Raw genomic sequence first — 19,151 nt, forward strand, 5'->3', positions numbered from 1 at the left:
ATAGTATCATTACAGCAATACTTGATATTTACTATTACGATATTGAGAAATAGGAAACCTTTCTTTCTACGACCTCCATGGTTTCTTTGTGATATCAAACAAATCCTTCGTTAATTTATAGATCCCTAGGAATCTTATGTTTCATACGAAGCATCTTATACGGGCAAATTTAGATTTACCTTTAGTTATATACTTATCGTTTATACTTGCCCACGTTCAGCGGAGGAGGGGATGAGTTAAAGTAAAAAATAAAATAAACATAAACCCAAAGGGGGGACGACGACCAAGAATAAGTTGCTCCTTAGACGCCACGTTATTTTTTTTTTTTCCTTGGAAATAATGAAAACCCCGAAATGATGACTTCAATATACCCACAATATAACTACAATATATCCCAATATAAACAATTATCGAGTTATGACCACTGGCGAATACCTTTACATGTAGATGACGGAAAACGTAGGAGTGATTGGGGAACCAAGTGAATATAAAGCCCACTTTTCTCGTCTAATTCATAACATGCCCGAATCCTTTTTAATCTATACAGACGGATCAAAATCAGATTAATCAGCAGCATCATCCTTAGTAACAAATGACTCAACGTTCAAAATAAAACTCCACAAACTATGCAACATATTCACTCCCGAACTAAATATAATAGCAGCAGCACTTCACTTCTGTTTATCTTTGAACCACACCAACATTACGATAATTACAGATTCATTAAGCTCGATAAAAGCTTTAGATTGTATGTATCCAGAACATCCGAGAATTTCCTGCATCCATTTTCACTTAAAAACTCTACACAACATGGGTAAGTCAGTAACATTTCTATGGGTTCCAAGCCATGTAGGAATCGCAGGGAATGAACTGGCCGATCACGATGCAAGAGAAGCTCTCGCGCTTCCGGGACGGGGTAAAGCAATTTTAACTCCGTCAGAGATATGCAGACCTCTTGTAAAGGAAGTCAAAGATAAATGGCAATCTTTGTGGAACGAAAGCCCAATGAGCAAATTAAAAATTATAAAAAAGGATGTCAAGCCCTGGGGTACCTCCAGTCGCAAATGCCGTAGAGAGGAAGTTGTACTGACTAGGCTGAGAATAAGTCACACGAGGCTCACCCACTCCTATCTTATATCAAAAGAAACGCCTCCGAACTCCCTGTATTGCAATAACAATTTAACAATAAGCCATGTTTTCCAACGATGCCCATATTTTACACCACACCTCAACAGCTTGGGACTAAGCCACGATATCTCCATTGGAGACGATGATAAGGCAATAGAATTGGTGTTTCGGTTTTTGAAATCACAAAATTTACTGACAAAAATATAACTTGATCGGAAGAAAAAAAATAATAAATTTAAAAAAATAAATAAATAAATCAAATCAAAAAATAAATAAAATTTAACTAATATTAGCAAAATTAAATAAAATATAAATGGCGTTGATGACCAATGAAGTTTGGCGCCACTAAACAACCAAACAAACAAACAAACTTAGGGGTGATACCTACCCACCTGTTGAATTATAGTAATATTCAGTGAACAACAAAAACAAAGTAAATTAACAAGTTGAAAGTAATGTATATGCATAAGAAAGAACAGCAAAACTATATGTACAAAAGTTTAATTGTAAGAAGAAATATATGTACACAGAATGAAAAAAATAGAATTCTTATCATTAAAAAAAAAAAAAAAAAAAAACTTATAGGTTGACTTAACCTTAACATAAATTCCTAACCTTATTAACTAAATTTACATTAATATGCAAAATAAGAATATCAAATAAAATAAAGTTTAGTTCGAACCCCACTTAGTCCTTGGGCGTACTCCTGACAGAACAGAAGGTTGTCCGATATCTCTTTTCGGCCACCTTACCTAGAAGTATGGAGATGACCCCTGCCACCACTCTCCAATAAAGGACGGGCTGAAGAAAAGCTGTCACGCACTGCACTATATAGTGCTTTGGATACCCACACTTGTAGTGTTAATGACCGCCCATTGAAGTAAAACACCACAATTTAGCAAAACAAAACATTAACGACAACATCTCTTATGTAGTAATATTTCGAAACAAACAGCTGAGACAAAGGGCCTGATGAAATATCACCACTTCAAATTGAACAACCGTAACGTGTTCAATAACCACACTGTCCCCTCCACAAAAAAACAAACGACCGATAAGTCACATTTTCATTTATTTTTCACTTTGTTGTGGAAAAACTATTTTTTAAATTCTCTCGTGATGAAATTAAACCATTTATAACGTATTATACATTAATTTTGAGATAGAGTTTCTAGCAATGCGAATAGTAAAGCACACCGATATATCGATGCTGACATTTATCGCCAGTGCATTAAAGACTTAAATATCGGTTTCCGGCACTAAAAGGATTAAAACTACAGTCTTTGAAGAGTAAAAGGATTGAAATCCTTCTGCACATTAGATTATCTATAAAATCTTGCAGGATAAAAGTCAATGTAAATGAATAAATTCAGTTTTAACATTAAACAAATATTTTCCTTAGTTTAAAAGGATCATTAAAATTCAGATTTTTTACGATCAAAAGATAAATTTTACCCTGTAAACTAGAAAAAAAAATAGGAAAATTTCAGATAAAGAAAAAACAATTTTCCTAAAAATGATTAATTTTTATTTAAATATATACCTAAGTAATAAATAAATAAACCATATAATGAAACTATAAATGTAAACAAATTATGCTAACATAACTTATAGTAATGTAAGTAATTACTTTGATTAAATTTACAAACAAAAGATAAATATTACACTGTAAATTTAAAAAAAAAAAATCGTAAATTTCAGCTTAAAAAAAAAATGATTTTTTCTAATAACAATTATTTATTGTTTAAATATATACAATCAACCTAAGTATTATATAAATAGATCATATACTGGAACTATATATGTAAAAAAATAATAAGCTAACATAACAGTAACTAATACATAGTGGACTGCCTGTAAAATCTTGTGAGATAAAAGTCAATATAAATGATTTAATTGATTTTTAAGGTAAAAAAAAATATTTTTCCATAGTTTTTTCATAATTTCAGATGAAACAAAAATAAATTTTTCTAAAACTAATTACTTATTATTTAAATATATACAATCAATCTAAGTAATAAATAAATAAACCATATAATGAAACTATACATGTAAAAAAATTATGCTAACATCACTTATAGTAATGTAAGTAATTACTTTGATTAAATTTTACACAATAAATTATAAAATAAAAATATAATAATCTAAAAATAGTTACTGATTATATAAATATATACAATCAATCTGAGTAATAAAAAAATAAATCATATACTGAAATTGTACAACTTATAAATAATTATGTTAGCATAATAGCTTCTAAAGCATAGTGGACTGACTATAAAATGGTGCGGGATAAAAGTCAATGTGAATGAAATAATTGCTTTTTAAGCTAAACATTTATTTTTGCTTACAAATAATTAAAAAATATCAATAAAATTCAGATTTTTTTTTTTAGAACCAAAAAATAACTTTTACACTGTAAATTAAAAAAAAATCAGAAAATGTATTAATTGATTTTTCTAAAACAATTACTTTTTATTATATAAATAAATAGATGATATACTGAAACTATACATGTAAAAAATATCATGGTAAGGTCACTTATAACAACGCTTAAGCGATTTTAATCGTCTCCACTATCTTTTTCCACTTAAAACCCATTATCTCTTAGTTTCCTCCAATAGTTTCTTCCTCTGGAAACATGGTTGTCTCATGTACGGCGGACTCGTGTGAAATCGATGCTAAACCTAGCAATGCCAGTATTTTCCAGCGATCTTTCTACTCCATGTGATAAGAAATCAGCTCCCCTCCTTTATCCTGCAGAAGAAGAATTTCATTGAATTTTAGGGCGATTCAAATCCTTTGTTGAATCCTGCTCTTCATCTGACTCTTTCCCTCCGCGCCACAGAATTGCTGCGTTTGACAAGTCCTGTTTTACCCGAGCTGCCCCTCACTGGAACTCTATTCTTTAAACAATACTTTATACTCCAACAATCCTAAGTAGAAATATCTTAATTGCAACAACTTTTTTATTCCCCAAACAGTATAAATATTACTTAATGCATATGTATATATTATATATGAACATTGGAAGTGTTGTTTTTTTTATAAATAAAAGGTATTATAATTTAAGGAAAAACCACCACTCAGCTCTAGTCAATGTAGACTATTTAGTAATGTACATAGGTAGGACTAAGTTCTCGAATAATAAAGATATTTTTCATTTTTATTTCATTCTATATGATTGCTTTCTTTATCTCTGTTATTTACAGTATTATATCATATATTATATCACAGTTTAATGTATATATTATTTATAACCTTATAATTTATTAAGAATATAATATGTTATCATCCGTTATTAAATTACAAATATAATGGAAAGGATAATTTAAGAATTCATACAACTTCCGCGTACAAGACCATGAACTATTGCCAACTATATGACGTCTGGTATTCACCTTATCCTGAGTCCACTAATTTTTTTCGAGTTTACTTTCACGTTCTATTACATTTTTTTTATGAAATGATTTTACGCTGGATAATACTAAAATATATTTTTTTTCTGTTGCAGGGAACAATATCTTTTCAATGTCTTCGAAGTCATCGTCTCAACGCTGGAGACGAAACTACAACGGATAGAAAACTTGGACCGTGCCGTGGAACATCTGATGCGGAGGGTCGAACAGCTGGATTCGAGGATGAATGACAACATCGACAAGACCGAGTCCATCATAACCAATTTGAGGGCATTGGACTCCAAACTCCCAAAGTCCGCAAGCAGCAACCTGGACATGAGGTTGGTAGCTCTGGATCAGAAAGTTAGCGACATCGATTCCAAGCTTATCGTGCTCAAGAACCAATTAGACAACAACTTCTTACCCTCGGACGACATCAACGCTGAAGCCAGTGAAAAGAAGCCAGTAACCACTCTCGACGTCTCCAAGGTTATTACTAGTGAGCTGGAAGCTCTGCGAGGAAGCACGACAAACCTGGATAGAAAGCTCCAGTTCCACATCAACGTAGTGTCCGAAAGTTTGGGTAAGGTCCTCACCATGATGACTGACATCCATGAAGCCGTTGTCGAGCCAGTTGTAGTGCAGAATATGCAGCCGCAGCCGTTCAGGAACCGCACAACCACTCCGCCGACAACCATCATCAAGAACTCTAAGCTTGACAAGTTGGTAAGGCAGATGCACCCTATGTTGAGCGTGTCCAACAAGATGGACGAAGTCTGGAATGTAGTAGTCGGTACGAAGGTTTCTGTAGACGACTTGGTGCCTAAATCAGACGAGTTGTTGACACAGACTCAGCGACAAGAAAGAGCAATCAGTGACATCCACGCCGACCTGAGGGCCAACACTAACAAGATCATTGCCAACTTGGGTATGGTCGAAAAGAGGTTGAAGAAGCAAGAGGAGGAAGTGGTGACCCTCCGACAGCCAGAACCCTTGCTGGATCCTACCATCGAGCGGCTGGTGGAGTACGAACAGAACAGGTACACCGAACAGAACAGGTTCACTGAGGACAGCACCGAAGCCGTGACCTTCACTACCCCTCCAGGTAGCACCCAGGCACCTTCCAGTGCACAGCCCCCCTCCAGCTCCAGCGGCAGGGGAAACAACAGGGAGAGGAGCAGGGGTCTCATCTTCCCCAGCGTCAAGAACAAGCCCGCCCCCGCCAACACCAGCAGCACCTTCGTCACCGACCAGCAGGTTGTCCCCATCAAGGATGTCAAGGTAACTTATCACTTATATCATCTTATCTACATTAACCCATAGTCTACGCTTTAGTCTAGATGAACTAATAATTAGTTTTAGGAAAATTAACTTTTTTTAAAATTATTCTCATTATCAACATCAAAACAAAATCGAGATTTCTATTTTATACCGTACACCGTATTTCTTCAATGAATCTTTATGTGTATTGAAATGAAGACATGAGAAAATAATTCAGTAGTTCAATTGATTTTGAAATTTTACTCAATTATTATCTCTTTAGGGAAAAAACAAATTAAAAAAATCAGAGCACTTTTCGTCTGTTTTTCAAACAAAATTACAGGAAAATAAATCTTTTCTGAAGGTCTCTGTTGTTCACTACTTCAAGCTATAGATTTTAGTTTGTAACCTCTAACATCTCTTCGTAATTTGTTTATTTTACTATGTCAGTCAATGAAGAAAGTTGTTTATCTTTTAATTAACATCTGTTAAAATTTCGTGGCTCGGTTCCATTCGTCTGCTCTCCTAAAAAATGCATCATTCCAACTACGGTCGGCAGCTAAGCTCTTTTACACCGCTATAATTAATAAGGTTGTAGATCACAAAAACGTTATTTGAGCTCTGTTCTGTGTTGCATGCTGTTATTTATGATCCCATTAACCCCCATGAAAGATTGGTGAATTTTCGAAGATGGTTTTACTCACCCAAAATTTCGACCGTAAATTTTTTTTTTTTCCAGAACAGCCAGATAGATAAATTGATAGAGGTGGGGGTAAGAAATACAAACATTTCATAACGAATGAACAGTTGTTATTTTGGTGTCTTTAGTACTTTCCGTCATCAATTTGAGTATTTATTTCAAATAATTGATGGAAAATGAGAGTTTATTTAAAATAATCTTAGCAGATAAAAATTTTATTTGAATAGTATAATAATTTTCGTAATAACCTAACATATAAAAAAATTATAGAAATAAATTGAAAAATAATATATTTCTAAATCGAAATATTTCCATTATGTACTTAATTCATAAAACGTTATGTTGTTTTCATATCCGTTATTTTTACCAACTATTAAATAATAACGGGATTGAAAACTAATAGGATTGTATTCTTTGTCTCATTTCGTTCGTTTTACTTTTCTTTTTATTCAACAGTTCTTAACAACTATTTTATATATGTATATATATATATATATATCATATCCATGGCAATTTTAGCTATTAGTTTCATAGTTTCCCAACTCTGAGTATACCCCAAAGTAGATGGTCAAATAATATTGAAAATTTGAACCTGATACTTCAGTTGGTTTTTCTTGATATTATTTTAGTAATATAAAATAAATAATCAAAAGGCACAGAGACTCGAGGCCGATGTCTTTATTTTCAAACACCTAATAAATTTGTTCTTCCCTTACTGTAAACGGGAACCTTTCATATAATACAGTTTCATGGAGCCCAAACAGTAAAACATCCGAAATCCCCAATTCTCATTATAATAAAATCAGTTTCGAACCATTTTACGCATTATATTCTGCATCAAATAAGTCCAAACCAGTTATATGGATTAACACCAAAAATGGTTATGTGACTTTGGACTTAACTCCTTAAATGGCAGTTTTTATGATTTTTTTACTTGCCCTACTTTAGTGTTGGAGCGTTTGCCTATCGAAGTAAATAAGAATCTTTTTCATAATCTCCTTTAAAAATTTATTATATATATAAATTCTTATAAAGGTAATTTATACTTAATTTATATTAATTACTTTGTAATAAAGGTACAAAGTAAATTTAAAATAAAATAAGTTTTACAGTGAAAGTATAAATAAATAATAAATAAAAAAAAATTGACATATAATGAAAAGGTAAATAATAACAAATAAAAGAGAAATATAAAAAATACTGAACATACTAAAAGACGGAAAACTAGAGAAGTAAGAATAAATTAAAGGTCAATTTAAAAAAAAAGACTGTTTTTGTCATGATAAGGTTCCGTAACGTGGGATGAAACTTTTTTTTTTTTTTTATTTATTGATATTTACAACTGTATAAAAAATACAACAAGTAAATTTGATCATAATAACATAATGATAATGATATGATACAGCATGTAGAGAAACTACTCAGTAGTAGAACTCTAAAAACATTTTACAATATAAGGTCACGAGGCTATCTTCTTTTCAGGCGCCTCGGAGGATTGCCAGGAATGGAAGAGGGAGCAAGGTTAGAAACTAGTGGGTTTGGGTGGTTAGGGAGTTTATTATGGAAGGAATAATATCGGGTTCGGGCTAGATCGGTTACATAAGGAACATTTAGGTCTTTATGGATGGTTTTATTAGTAACAAAATAAGGAGCATTGAGGATTTTAGGAAGGATTTTGGATTGTAAAGGACGAAACTTATAACGAGTTTTTTAAGTTCTCTTATTCGCAAAATAAGAAATTACTCCTCAACTTTTAACCCCGCTCACTTATTTTTAAAAGACATAACTTCTGTTTTTATTTTAATTTTTACCTTATATATGATTTAAATTAATATTGTATCTTTATCTTTCATACATTCCAGATTATTTTTTTTGTTTTGCACTCGAATTGGAAAGATAAGCGGGACTTTTACTATACCTCTATGCTAAGATTGTACTATTCGAGCCGGGAAGAAAAAAAAGGCAGTTATCTCACCCCAATTTTTTATTACTTTAATGAAAACTATGTATGATTACTAGTCAAAACTGATTAGTCTGCCAAGTATAGGTAGGAGGAATAAAAATGGTGGCTGTTTCAAAGCAATAAAAAAAATTAATTTTTCATTCGGAGCTCTATATCTTAAAAAGTAGGAACAACAAAAGAAAACCTAAGAGAACTTCATTTAAAGAAGAGCAAATTTGCTAAAATATGAGCCCTAAGTTATTTACGTCAAATAACTCTCGAGACATAAAAAGCAACATTTCATAAAAATGTTTTATGGGACTTACTAAAAGATCAGTAGTTAGTGAATTTATTTTGAAACATTTATATCTCAAAAACCATTTGACCAGTGTTGGCAGACATATGTGCATATTATGGATCTAGAGATATATTTTTTCAAATATCCAACATTTCATACAAACAACTAGAAATTAACATTTTGTGAGTTTATTTTGTCAATATCATAAAAGCTACTACTCCTACAAAGATAAACGTAATTAACTAGTTTGTAGTAAATTTAACTAGATTTAATTTGAGTGCTGGCAGCTGCGTACGTCCAATGGATTCTGAAATAAAGTTTTTCATAAATCAAACCTATTGTCCGAACAACTATAAATCAATTTCTTTTAGCAAATATCATGAAAACTACTATTCCTACCCAGGTAAAGGTCATAAACTTCTTTATAGTCCATTAAACTAGCTTTCATTTGAGTGCTAATAGACATCTGTACGTCACATAGTTCCAGTGATATAGATTTCTCAAAATAAATTAACTAACTACTAATCTTTCAGTAGATTTTTAAGAAATTTTGCTTTTTAAAAAGCTATATCTCGAGAACTATTGGACGTAAATAGCTCTTTTAGGGCTAATATTTCAGTAAATTTTCTCTTCTTCAAATAATGTGCTCTTTGGTTTTCTAGTGTTTTAGGTAGTTTTTAAGATATAGAGCTCCGAATGAAAAATTAATGTTTCTTTAAGGTTTTGAAACAGCCACCATTTTTTATTCTCCCTACCTATACTTGGCAGACTCATCAATTTTGACAAGTAATTATACATAGTTTTCATTGAAGTAATCAAAAATTGGGGTGAGATAACTGCCCTTTTTTCTTCCCGGCCCTTGTACTAGAATATCAAGTAAGTATTCGCAATGTATACTTCTAGCTGTTCTGAAATAATTTTAAAACGACCGCTATTTTTAGAACACCTTATTCACTATAAAACGAAACCAGATGGTCCGACGCGATATCCAACACGAATCTAAACGTAATCTTTTCCAAGACGTCTTGCCAAGACGTAATGACACGGTTTTACGATGAGACATACAGAATGTATATAGTAGCCTAGAGAGATAATGTTAACTTAGACAGAACTAGATCCTGGGCAGGTCTGTATATGGCGATGCTCTCAGCAAGCCGACTTACCAAATCCAACCCGCCCCCTTGCGTCATATAATTGCATTTTTCATGTCGAAACGGGTAAACATAATATCATGCATATGTAGATCCACTTTACATATTGAATTCAACGGCATTATTCATATGATCATGTTTCTAAGGCAAACTGCTTTTAGAAATGGAATATCTCTGTCATTAAGAACATATTATTGCATAACATAGATCTATGCACTGCTTGGGAATATTTTCAATACATTTTGATCAACAGCTCACATATATGCACATACTTATACGGAAACATTTACAGTCGACATTACGATCAATTAAAGAACAAGGCCTGTTTTTAACATAACAATATTTTAATTCGTAAATATTTAAATGATAAATACAATGAAACTTCTATATAAGGAACATCCATGAGGAAGGTGATTTTATTAGTTATACATAGGTATCCGTTAAGAAGGGGTTAATTTAAAAAACAAACATAAAAAATGAAATTAATCTATAATACTTCACAAGTCCGACAAAAACCATTATTATGATTAATTATTTTATATATTCTTGTTTGAGAGTGGTTTAGTTTATTCTTAATTTAAAACAAATTTGATCCTTTTTTTCTCTCAACTTTATTCTTTACAACTTTTCCAACGTTTCGACCCTCAGGCCATTCTCATAAGGATACCTTCATATTGATGTCATTTCCTTCTTCAAATCTTAAAAATGCAGTCTAATTGCCTTTGTCCTATATAACCTTTTCTAAATAATTTTTTCCTAGATTTAAACCTTTTATAAAACACTTTTCTTTCTTCCTTCATTCACATTTGCAACTTAAAACAGAACCTACCTTCAACAGTTAAAAGGAAATGACATCAATATGAAGGTATCCTTGAGAATGGCCTGAGGGTCGAAACGTTGGAAAAGTTGTAAAGAATAAAGTTGAGAGAAAAAAAGGATCAAATTCGTTTTAAATTAAGAATAAACATTATTATGACTTTATAATATTAAAAAAAAAAAATCGACACATTGTTATATAGACATTATATACACTAGTGATAGGAAAAAAAAATTTAAATTGTAGAATTTCAAGGGTCACCTTGTGGTCAATTTTCATTTTACTATAATTTTTTTTTATTTACAACCGTCCGTGAACAATATATCTAGCGAAAATTTCTAAATTTCTTATTCTTTCAACATCTTATTATTTCTTTAAAAAATTAAAAAAATTGCACACAAAAAATACACAATGGTTTTAAATGCCATTAAGGATTATTCGCGTAGAATTTGAAGAAAATCAAAAAGGAGATTAAATAAATCCTATATTTTAAATCTAAAACAAAAAAATATATTTACAGAAAAAAGCGAACTACTTAAAAATAAAAATACTTGAGCTGGAGTAGGATTAATGCAGAAGTTGTATGAAAAATAGTGGAAGATCAGATCGCCTTACCTTTTAAAAAGTTTTTCAATGTTTTTATATTATCCTTCAAAAGAGTATTTATCTCTATCTTCTTGGTCTACTTTGTGAACCAGTTTTTTTTTTTAGATTAACTAGGAGATCGAACTAATTATAAAAAAAATAATAATTTTTTCATGAAAAATGAAGAGAAAAAAAACAATTTAATTACAGCAATTTGCTTCTTCATAGGTGGGATTTGTTTTCATTTATCTTATTACCTCTATCGTTAGTTTATATCTAAAAACATACAAGGCAATTTCCACTTTTGCCCTACTTGATGGGATAAATGAGGAAGTGGATTAGAATTTAAAAAAAAAAAAAAGCCCAAATCCATAGGGCTGACTCACGGCTACAGTGAAGCAGAAAATAGTTATGTACCACTGTCAGATTTGAGCCACCAGTTTCTATAAGATATGTATGTACTCACATTATATTAACAAATACTAAAATAGTGTTTTCTGATCTGGAATTATTGAAGGTAAATGCTCATCTAATAAATTTTGTGTTGTATTAACATGTTCATATTTTTACTATTAAAACATTTTCTAAGTGTCAGTAATTATTTTTAGGCTTTTAAACAGATTATGATGATATAACTGAGCTAATATAAACATAATTCTTGATAATCATTTAACTAAAATAAATAAAATGTACTCAACAAATTCTTAATTAATTGTTTAATCTTTTCCAGGGCTATTCTTGCACAGACCTGATGACTGTTGGCATGAGACAATCTGGAGTCTACTACCTACAGATCAGGGGTACAACCTATTGGTTCCTCAAGGTCTTCTGCGAACAAGAAATTTCTGACGGAGGATGGACGGTAAGTTCTCCATCAACATCTTTACTCCTCTTTCTCCTCTTTGTAACAATTAAATTAGACAAAATAAACTCTTTATTTCAAATAAATAATATTAAAGTCTATTCATGGTAAAATTCTATTTATCTTATCAACAGTACCTGCTTTAGGCAAGAAAGTGTTATTATCTTAAAGTCGCCACATGCAAGTATAAAACAACCAAAAATATTATTATAAAATTATTTGAAATGTTGTACATCATTTTATCTTTTCTGTGCCCTGCCTTTAGTGACTTAAATAATGTTGAGTTGGAACACATGAAATGTATTTTTCCAGGCAAATAAAAAAAAAAAACTTGCTTTATTTTTTATTTAAAATTACTTCCCTTAGTTTCAATTTTTTTTTTCCAAAAGGTTTGTATCCCTTGTTCAAAAAAACTTTTTGGCTTCTAATCGATAAACTCGTAAAATGAAAATCGTATCTTATTTTCATTTTGGAATATTTTTTTATTTAAAATCATCAAGCACTTGGAAAAATATTATAGTCAATTAGAGATGAGTCAGTTAAATATGGTGGCTGTGATAGAATTTCTATTTCCAGATCATGTAATTTTCTTCAAATTAATTGGCAATCATTTTACACGATGTGATCTGAAAAGTTGTTAAGGAGTAGGGAGAGCTTTATAACAAACGAAGAAAGAGTATATGTAGTACTAATTGCCATAGACAAAAACAAAGGAACAACTAGCTGTCCCCTCGATCTGAAGCAGTGTTGTTTTATTCATAATTACATTTACAAAGTATAAAGGTTACAAATGGACATTTAATTTCAAATCAAATAATCAAACCAATTTTCTATAACGACAGTGAAGCTATTTGAGTTTATTTCAGTCATTGGAGACACATATAAATAAAATATTGTTGACATTTTTTGTGCACAATTAAATTTTAACCTGGTAATAATAAAGTCTTAAAAAAATATTTTATTTTCTTCTAGTGGTAGACTATCTTATTATAATATTAGACTATCTTGTACAGTCACCTATGGTGAATGTCCAAGATAGTCTAAAATTATATCCTTGACCTGTTAGTTTATATTTCCATATTTAAAAAGCCATTTCCTTATAAAAAGTTTCTATGTTTTCCCCGTCTCACTGTTCAAGTAGTAGTATGTATAAAATTTAATAGCATTACTATTTTTTTATTTAATTTTTGTTTTACAATCTGTCAATTTCATTTGATTGGATTATAGTTCAGATGCCTTCTAAAATATATGAATTTTTATATAAATATTTTCATAAAATAAACAAAGAGATTTGATTTTCTTCTAAATTCCCATAAAGTATTAGTTAAATTAATTGGAAAAACCTGGCTTTTTTTTTCTCCTCAATTTAAATTATTAATATTTATGTGTTTGTCATAAACAGGTGATACAGAGAAGAGATGATGTTGGAGAACCGAGAGAGAATTTCAACAGAGACTGGAGTGATTACAAGAATGGTTTCGGAGATCCAGCAAAGGAGTTTTGGCTTGGAAATGAGAACATTTACATGCTGACTAACAACGAAGAGCATATGTTGAGGGTGGAGCTGGAAGATTTTGAGGGCAACAAGAGGTAAATCATTGAAATAAATGACTAATTAATGTTATTTTAAATGTTTATTATTATTATTTAATGTTTCTTGTAATCAGAAAAACTATATCTTACTTATATGCTTGTTGTTGTTTTTGTTGTCTGGGGCTTTAGGGTGTAAAACCCTGAGGCCATCAACGCCTATGTTTCGCGCTTCATAATTCTATTTCATTTATATTTAGAATCCTATTTCACTTTATTTTTCTCTTTTAATAATTACAAAAAAAAATTTAAATAATTACCTCTTTTGGAATTTTTTATTACATATAACAGATTTTCTGGTTTAAATCTTATTCAAAAGGCCATTCCTTTTTAAGAAAACCAAAACCATTTCCACATTCTTCTGGTCATCATTCAGAGCATCCGATACACTCAGTTCTACTCCCAATCTACTCAAGTTCACGGAATAGAAATAACATTCCTCAAATATGTGACTGATCGTAAGTACACTGTTGCAGTGTTGACATTTTGGCAGTGGCTGCTTACTGATCATAAATGTATGAGTAAAACTTGTATGACCTATTCTCAATCTGGCATTAGCTACATCCTCCCCGCGATTGGAACGGTTTGATGTGGTCCATGGTTAAATGGTTTTTTTAAATAATTTTTAATTTGCTTGGTGGGCTTTCATTCCACATGGCTTGACAACTAGATGATATTTCATTTTTCATCGGAAGACTTATTTCTTGAGGTGTCAGAATGGCCATGTCCTGACCTGGAAGAGCAAGTGCTTGTTTACCACATATGCTTCTTGTTAGCACATAGTTTATGATTAGCTCTTTGTGATAATTCATTTGAATCTGATTTTTGTTTTCAAACAAATCCTTTTTTTGTTTTTTTTCTTTGGACATTTTCTTTGAAATGAATAATAGAAGGTGAAATGTATATAAGATTGAATCACAGTGTTGAATAAAAGATCAGAACAATGAGTCAAATAAGAATTAAATATTTTATTTAAAATAATGGTTATAAAAGGTTATATAAAATGTTAATAAGACCAGTAGTGACATATTCTGCGGAAACTTGGACCTTTGGCACCCCCACAATAAATGCTTTGAAAATCTTCAAGAGGAAAATTCTCTGTAAAATTTATGGAACTGTGTTGAAAGAGGGTGAATGGAGAATCCAGAAGAACAGTGAACTATATGAGCTACATGGATCTTGTGACATGGTCCGCTTCATACGAGCAAGGAGAATTGAATGGTTGGGCCATGTAGCACGGATGGATGAATCAAGAATGGAAAAAATAATTCTGCTTAGAGAAATGTATGGTACCAAAAGAGAGGATGACCTCAGAGACATTGGGTTCAAGATGTGGGAAAAGACCTGGAAAATCTCGGTATAAGGAACTGGAGGAGGGGAACGCTGTGCAGAGAGGACTGGTGCAATATTGTCAGGGAAGCCAAGGCACAACTCGTGCTGTAGAGCTATGTAGTTAATAATTTAAAATAATGGACATAATATTTTTTAGTATTAAGCTGGGAGATTGTCTGGATAGCAGCCAAAATTAAATGAAAAATAGTTATGGTAAAAAAACTTTTTAATGGTTGTTCATTAAAAAAAATGATAAGAGGGAATGCAAAAATATTTATAATATTAAACTAAATAAATTAAGAAAAATCTAAAAAAAAAAAAAAAAGAAAAACACTTTTTAAACCCACATTGTACATATTAAAAATCTTTTTTATAAAACCAATTTTTATCATTATTATTATTATTTTTTAAATCATTAGATCCAAATTTTATGCAGGAAATATAGTTTTAGAGACTGTAATGAAAACTTATTTGTGATTACATTAAATATTAATAAAAAAAAATTATATCTAAATAAATCTTTTGTAAAAAGTTTTTCTTAATATAAGGAATATGGATTTAAAATTATGCTTCCAGTTCCTTCTTAATCTATTTAGATTTAAATCACAAATAAAAAATAGTTTGAAAAAATTAATTAGTGCATGCTTATGTTTTGGCCCATTTAGTAGGCTTTCTTCAAGGCTACAAAGATAAAACACAACTAAGATGAGAATCATATAAAAAATATGAAGCTTGTTATTAACCATAAGGAGGAAAAGGTGTAGGTACTTCTGGAAACAGTTTTACAGTGTTTGATATGGTCATTTACAGATATGCCCAGTACTCCCACTTCAAGATCTACTCTGAAGGAGAATATTACAAGTTGGAGATAGATGGATACGAAGGAAATGCAGGAGACTCTCTCAACGACCCATGGTATGGATCCAACAACTCGCCCTTTTCAACTTACAACAGGTAATAACTTATAAAATACTATAAAGGTACTAAATAGTATTTTGATACTTTATTTATTAATTTATTACATCAATAAAAATTGATTGACTAATATAAATTATTGTGTTAGGGATAACGACAGGTCGAGCCTTAACTGTGCCTCGATGCTAAAGGGTGGCTGGTGGTGGAAGTCATGCGGTCGTGGCCTGAACGGCCTTTACCTCACCGACCCTCAGGACATCACGGCCAGGCAGGGTAAGTACCTTTCAAAGCATTAGCAACAGAGATGGGCAAAAATTAGCTATGGATAAAACAACAGCTAAAGTTGCCATGGTTACGACTCATATTCATGAATGAACCATTAATAAATAAATATCGTTTCCATGGCAATTTTAGCTATTTATTTCATCTATAGCTAAATTTTGCTCTGATTAGCAACATCATGATCATTCAATTTTGTCCATCTTATTCTCCTGTGATTCAATTCAGATCAGTTCTCAAATAACAAGCCACCTTCATGTCCCAATTTTTAACAATCAACACATCTTTCTTCTGTTTGTACTTATGTGATAATATTAAAGAATTACCTTTCACTATTGAAATTCATTTATTTTTTTAAAAAATACATTTTAAAAAAGAATTATTAACATTATTTCAGCAGGAAAAATACCCTAATTCCTAATAATGCCATTCAACTGTCGATTTCCACTTAACATGCTCGCTCAAGAGATAAATTGATCCCCAACTCTTTTTCAGGTCATGTTTAAGCCCTAGCCAAGTAGGAGTCCGTGGCAGTGAAAGTGAATTCTTTTCAGTTCAGTTTTAGTTCATACGAAATTGTGATCTAATTAAAAATAATAATAATGTAATTTAATTTATGAAGAAAAGATGGTCGGTGGTGTGGTCAACAGCAAATAAACCTAAACTTATTTATTTGTGCCAATGTTTCAACCTGAATTTCGGGCCTTCATCATGGCTAAAAAACAAAAAAGATATAACAACTATAACATAGAGAAACATAGAAATAATAAATAAACAAACTTGGAAATATGCATAACAATGAATTGAGTAGATAGTTGTTGATTGATAACAATAGAAGATGAAATATAATATTATCGAGTTGAGAAATATACAAATGATAAAAAGATTAAAAAACAGAAAGTAAAGATTTTTTACTAATCTATATTACTGTGCATCTTTTATCCATTGTAGTATTTATATTTTTTTTTCTTTCTTGCCCATTGTATCATATATATCGTTTTCTTTCATAAATTTCATTATGTTGATTTAAATTATTTTTCTTTATCTTAGGCATTACTTACATATCATATCTATTAATTCCATTGCTCATCATTTATATTTTCTTATATTTATTTTGTACAATTCTTACCTCTATGATATCATATTTCATCTTCTATTGTTCTCAATCAACTGCTATCTACTTAATGTATTATTATGTACCCCAAATTTGTTTGTTTATAATTTTCCTTCTATTTTTATGTTCCTCTGAATTAAGATTGTTATCTCTCTTTTGTTTTTTCAGCCCTAATGAAGGCCTGAAATTCAGGTCGAAATGTTGGCACAAATAAATAAGTTTTTGTTTATTTTTTTCTGACCGCACCCCCTATCTCTCTTCTCTATCACAACATGATAATCTCATAATTTAATAATCTCTGGCATAGATAAAAAAAAACACATGACATGTTATGTTTTGTATAAATTTCGAAATTTGAAATCAACGCCCGACTGGGAGTATGACACTGTAATACTGAAAATTTTATCTGATAAAGAATATCTTAATTTAGCCGTAGCTAGAAGAGAAAAAAGTTCATTGAATCATCTGTTCTGTTGCAGGTATCGTATGGTTCAGGTGGAGAGGGTGGGATTATACTCTGAAGAAGGCGATGATGATGATCAGGCCGAAATCGAGCATCAGCCAGTCGTGATCCGTCACCGAGGGAACAAAGGAGAGATCCAATTTGTTTACCATTCGAGTGCTATGTTCTCGCGTACACATCCGCTAAGTGTATAACAACTAAGAACATATTACAGAACGGAACTAAGCAAATTTATATTTCGAATATTAAGCCATAAATATAGAATAATTTACATCGTTGTTTATTTTGTTTGTTTTATTATTTATACTGAAAACATTACCGTCTATCTTGTGTATATATATGTTATGTTTTCTTTAATATCTTTATTTTTAAACAGAATAAAATATATATTTGAAGGACTTGTGTCAAAAATGTACGGCAAAAGTGTTTAAATTAATCTAAGTTATTGAAGAGGCTATGATCATGTAAATTTTATATATATTAAGAATTGTTTTTTCATCTTATCCTAAAACAGTATTTGTTTCAAAATTCGAATAACTCTTTTCAGAGGAATGAAATTCTCCCTTTCCCTTTTTTTTAAATTAACACCATAATTTTTGGTTTTCAGTATTAACCACCACCTGTCACAATTTTTTTTTATTTTAGTATTATCAAAAAAACCATTTTGTTAGTATTATTAGTTTCTAAGTTAACTTGTAAGCCGTAACTGTAATGTTAAATGACTGGTTATATTTCAAAATATATAAACACTTTGTAGCAATATTTTTTCCCAAGAAAAAAATATTTAAAATTCTGTGCAATAATAATAATTTAAAAAAAAAAATTTTAGTTTAGAAGAAACAAATTGTCTCGCATACAGAATCATTTTAACAAGATTTGAGACCATGTACCTAACTAGATTATTATCTTTGTATATTTTAATGATTGCTAATTTGTACATAGTGTTCCTCATTGTATAAAGAAATATATTTCATTTTTTAAATATGCGATCTTTTCTATTGAAAAATTCCACTATGCTATTTTAATATTTAAGATTTATAAGAGGTTAGAGATAGATTAATATGTCTATCCTAGAGGGTCAATCATGTTTATCTAACTTGTGTAAGAAAAATGTACAATCAGGTGCAAACAGATCAAAACACCATAGTTAGAGAAACGTAGTTAATGTTTGTTTTTCTTTTATCATTCCTAATTTATAGTTTGAAAAAAACAACAACTGCCATATAAAAAAGAGAATTTAGTAAAAAATATTAAAAAATGGAGATCACTAGTTACAATTTTATTTTAAGTAATAATGGATGCTCATGATGTCTAATA

The 19,151-nt window shown here is 30.7% G+C and overlaps 1 protein-coding gene across 1 annotated transcript in view; it reads left to right on the plus strand.

Annotated features, from left to right (window-relative positions):
• Positions 1-18,816, plus strand: part of LOC106682531 (angiopoietin-4) — a 406,762-nt gene extending 387,946 nt beyond the window's left edge. The window contains exons 2-7 of the mRNA XM_014423445.3: positions 4,643-5,807; positions 12,010-12,141; positions 13,544-13,731; positions 15,874-16,017; positions 16,127-16,251; positions 17,851-18,816. Coding sequence (XP_014278931.1) covers positions 4,643-5,807; positions 12,010-12,141; positions 13,544-13,731; positions 15,874-16,017; positions 16,127-16,251; positions 17,851-17,942 — 1,846 coding nt within the window. The 3' untranslated portion in view covers positions 17,943-18,816. The remainder of the gene's footprint in view (positions 1-4,642; positions 5,808-12,009; positions 12,142-13,543; positions 13,732-15,873; positions 16,018-16,126; positions 16,252-17,850) is intronic.
• The last annotated feature ends 335 nt before the right edge of the window (positions 18,817-19,151 follow it).

Source organism: Halyomorpha halys, unplaced genomic scaffold (assembly GCF_000696795.3).
Source record: "Halyomorpha halys isolate HHAL.00 unplaced genomic scaffold, Hhal_1.1 Scaffold24.1, whole genome shotgun sequence".
Taxonomy (NCBI): Eukaryota; Metazoa; Arthropoda; class Insecta; order Hemiptera; family Pentatomidae; genus Halyomorpha; species Halyomorpha halys.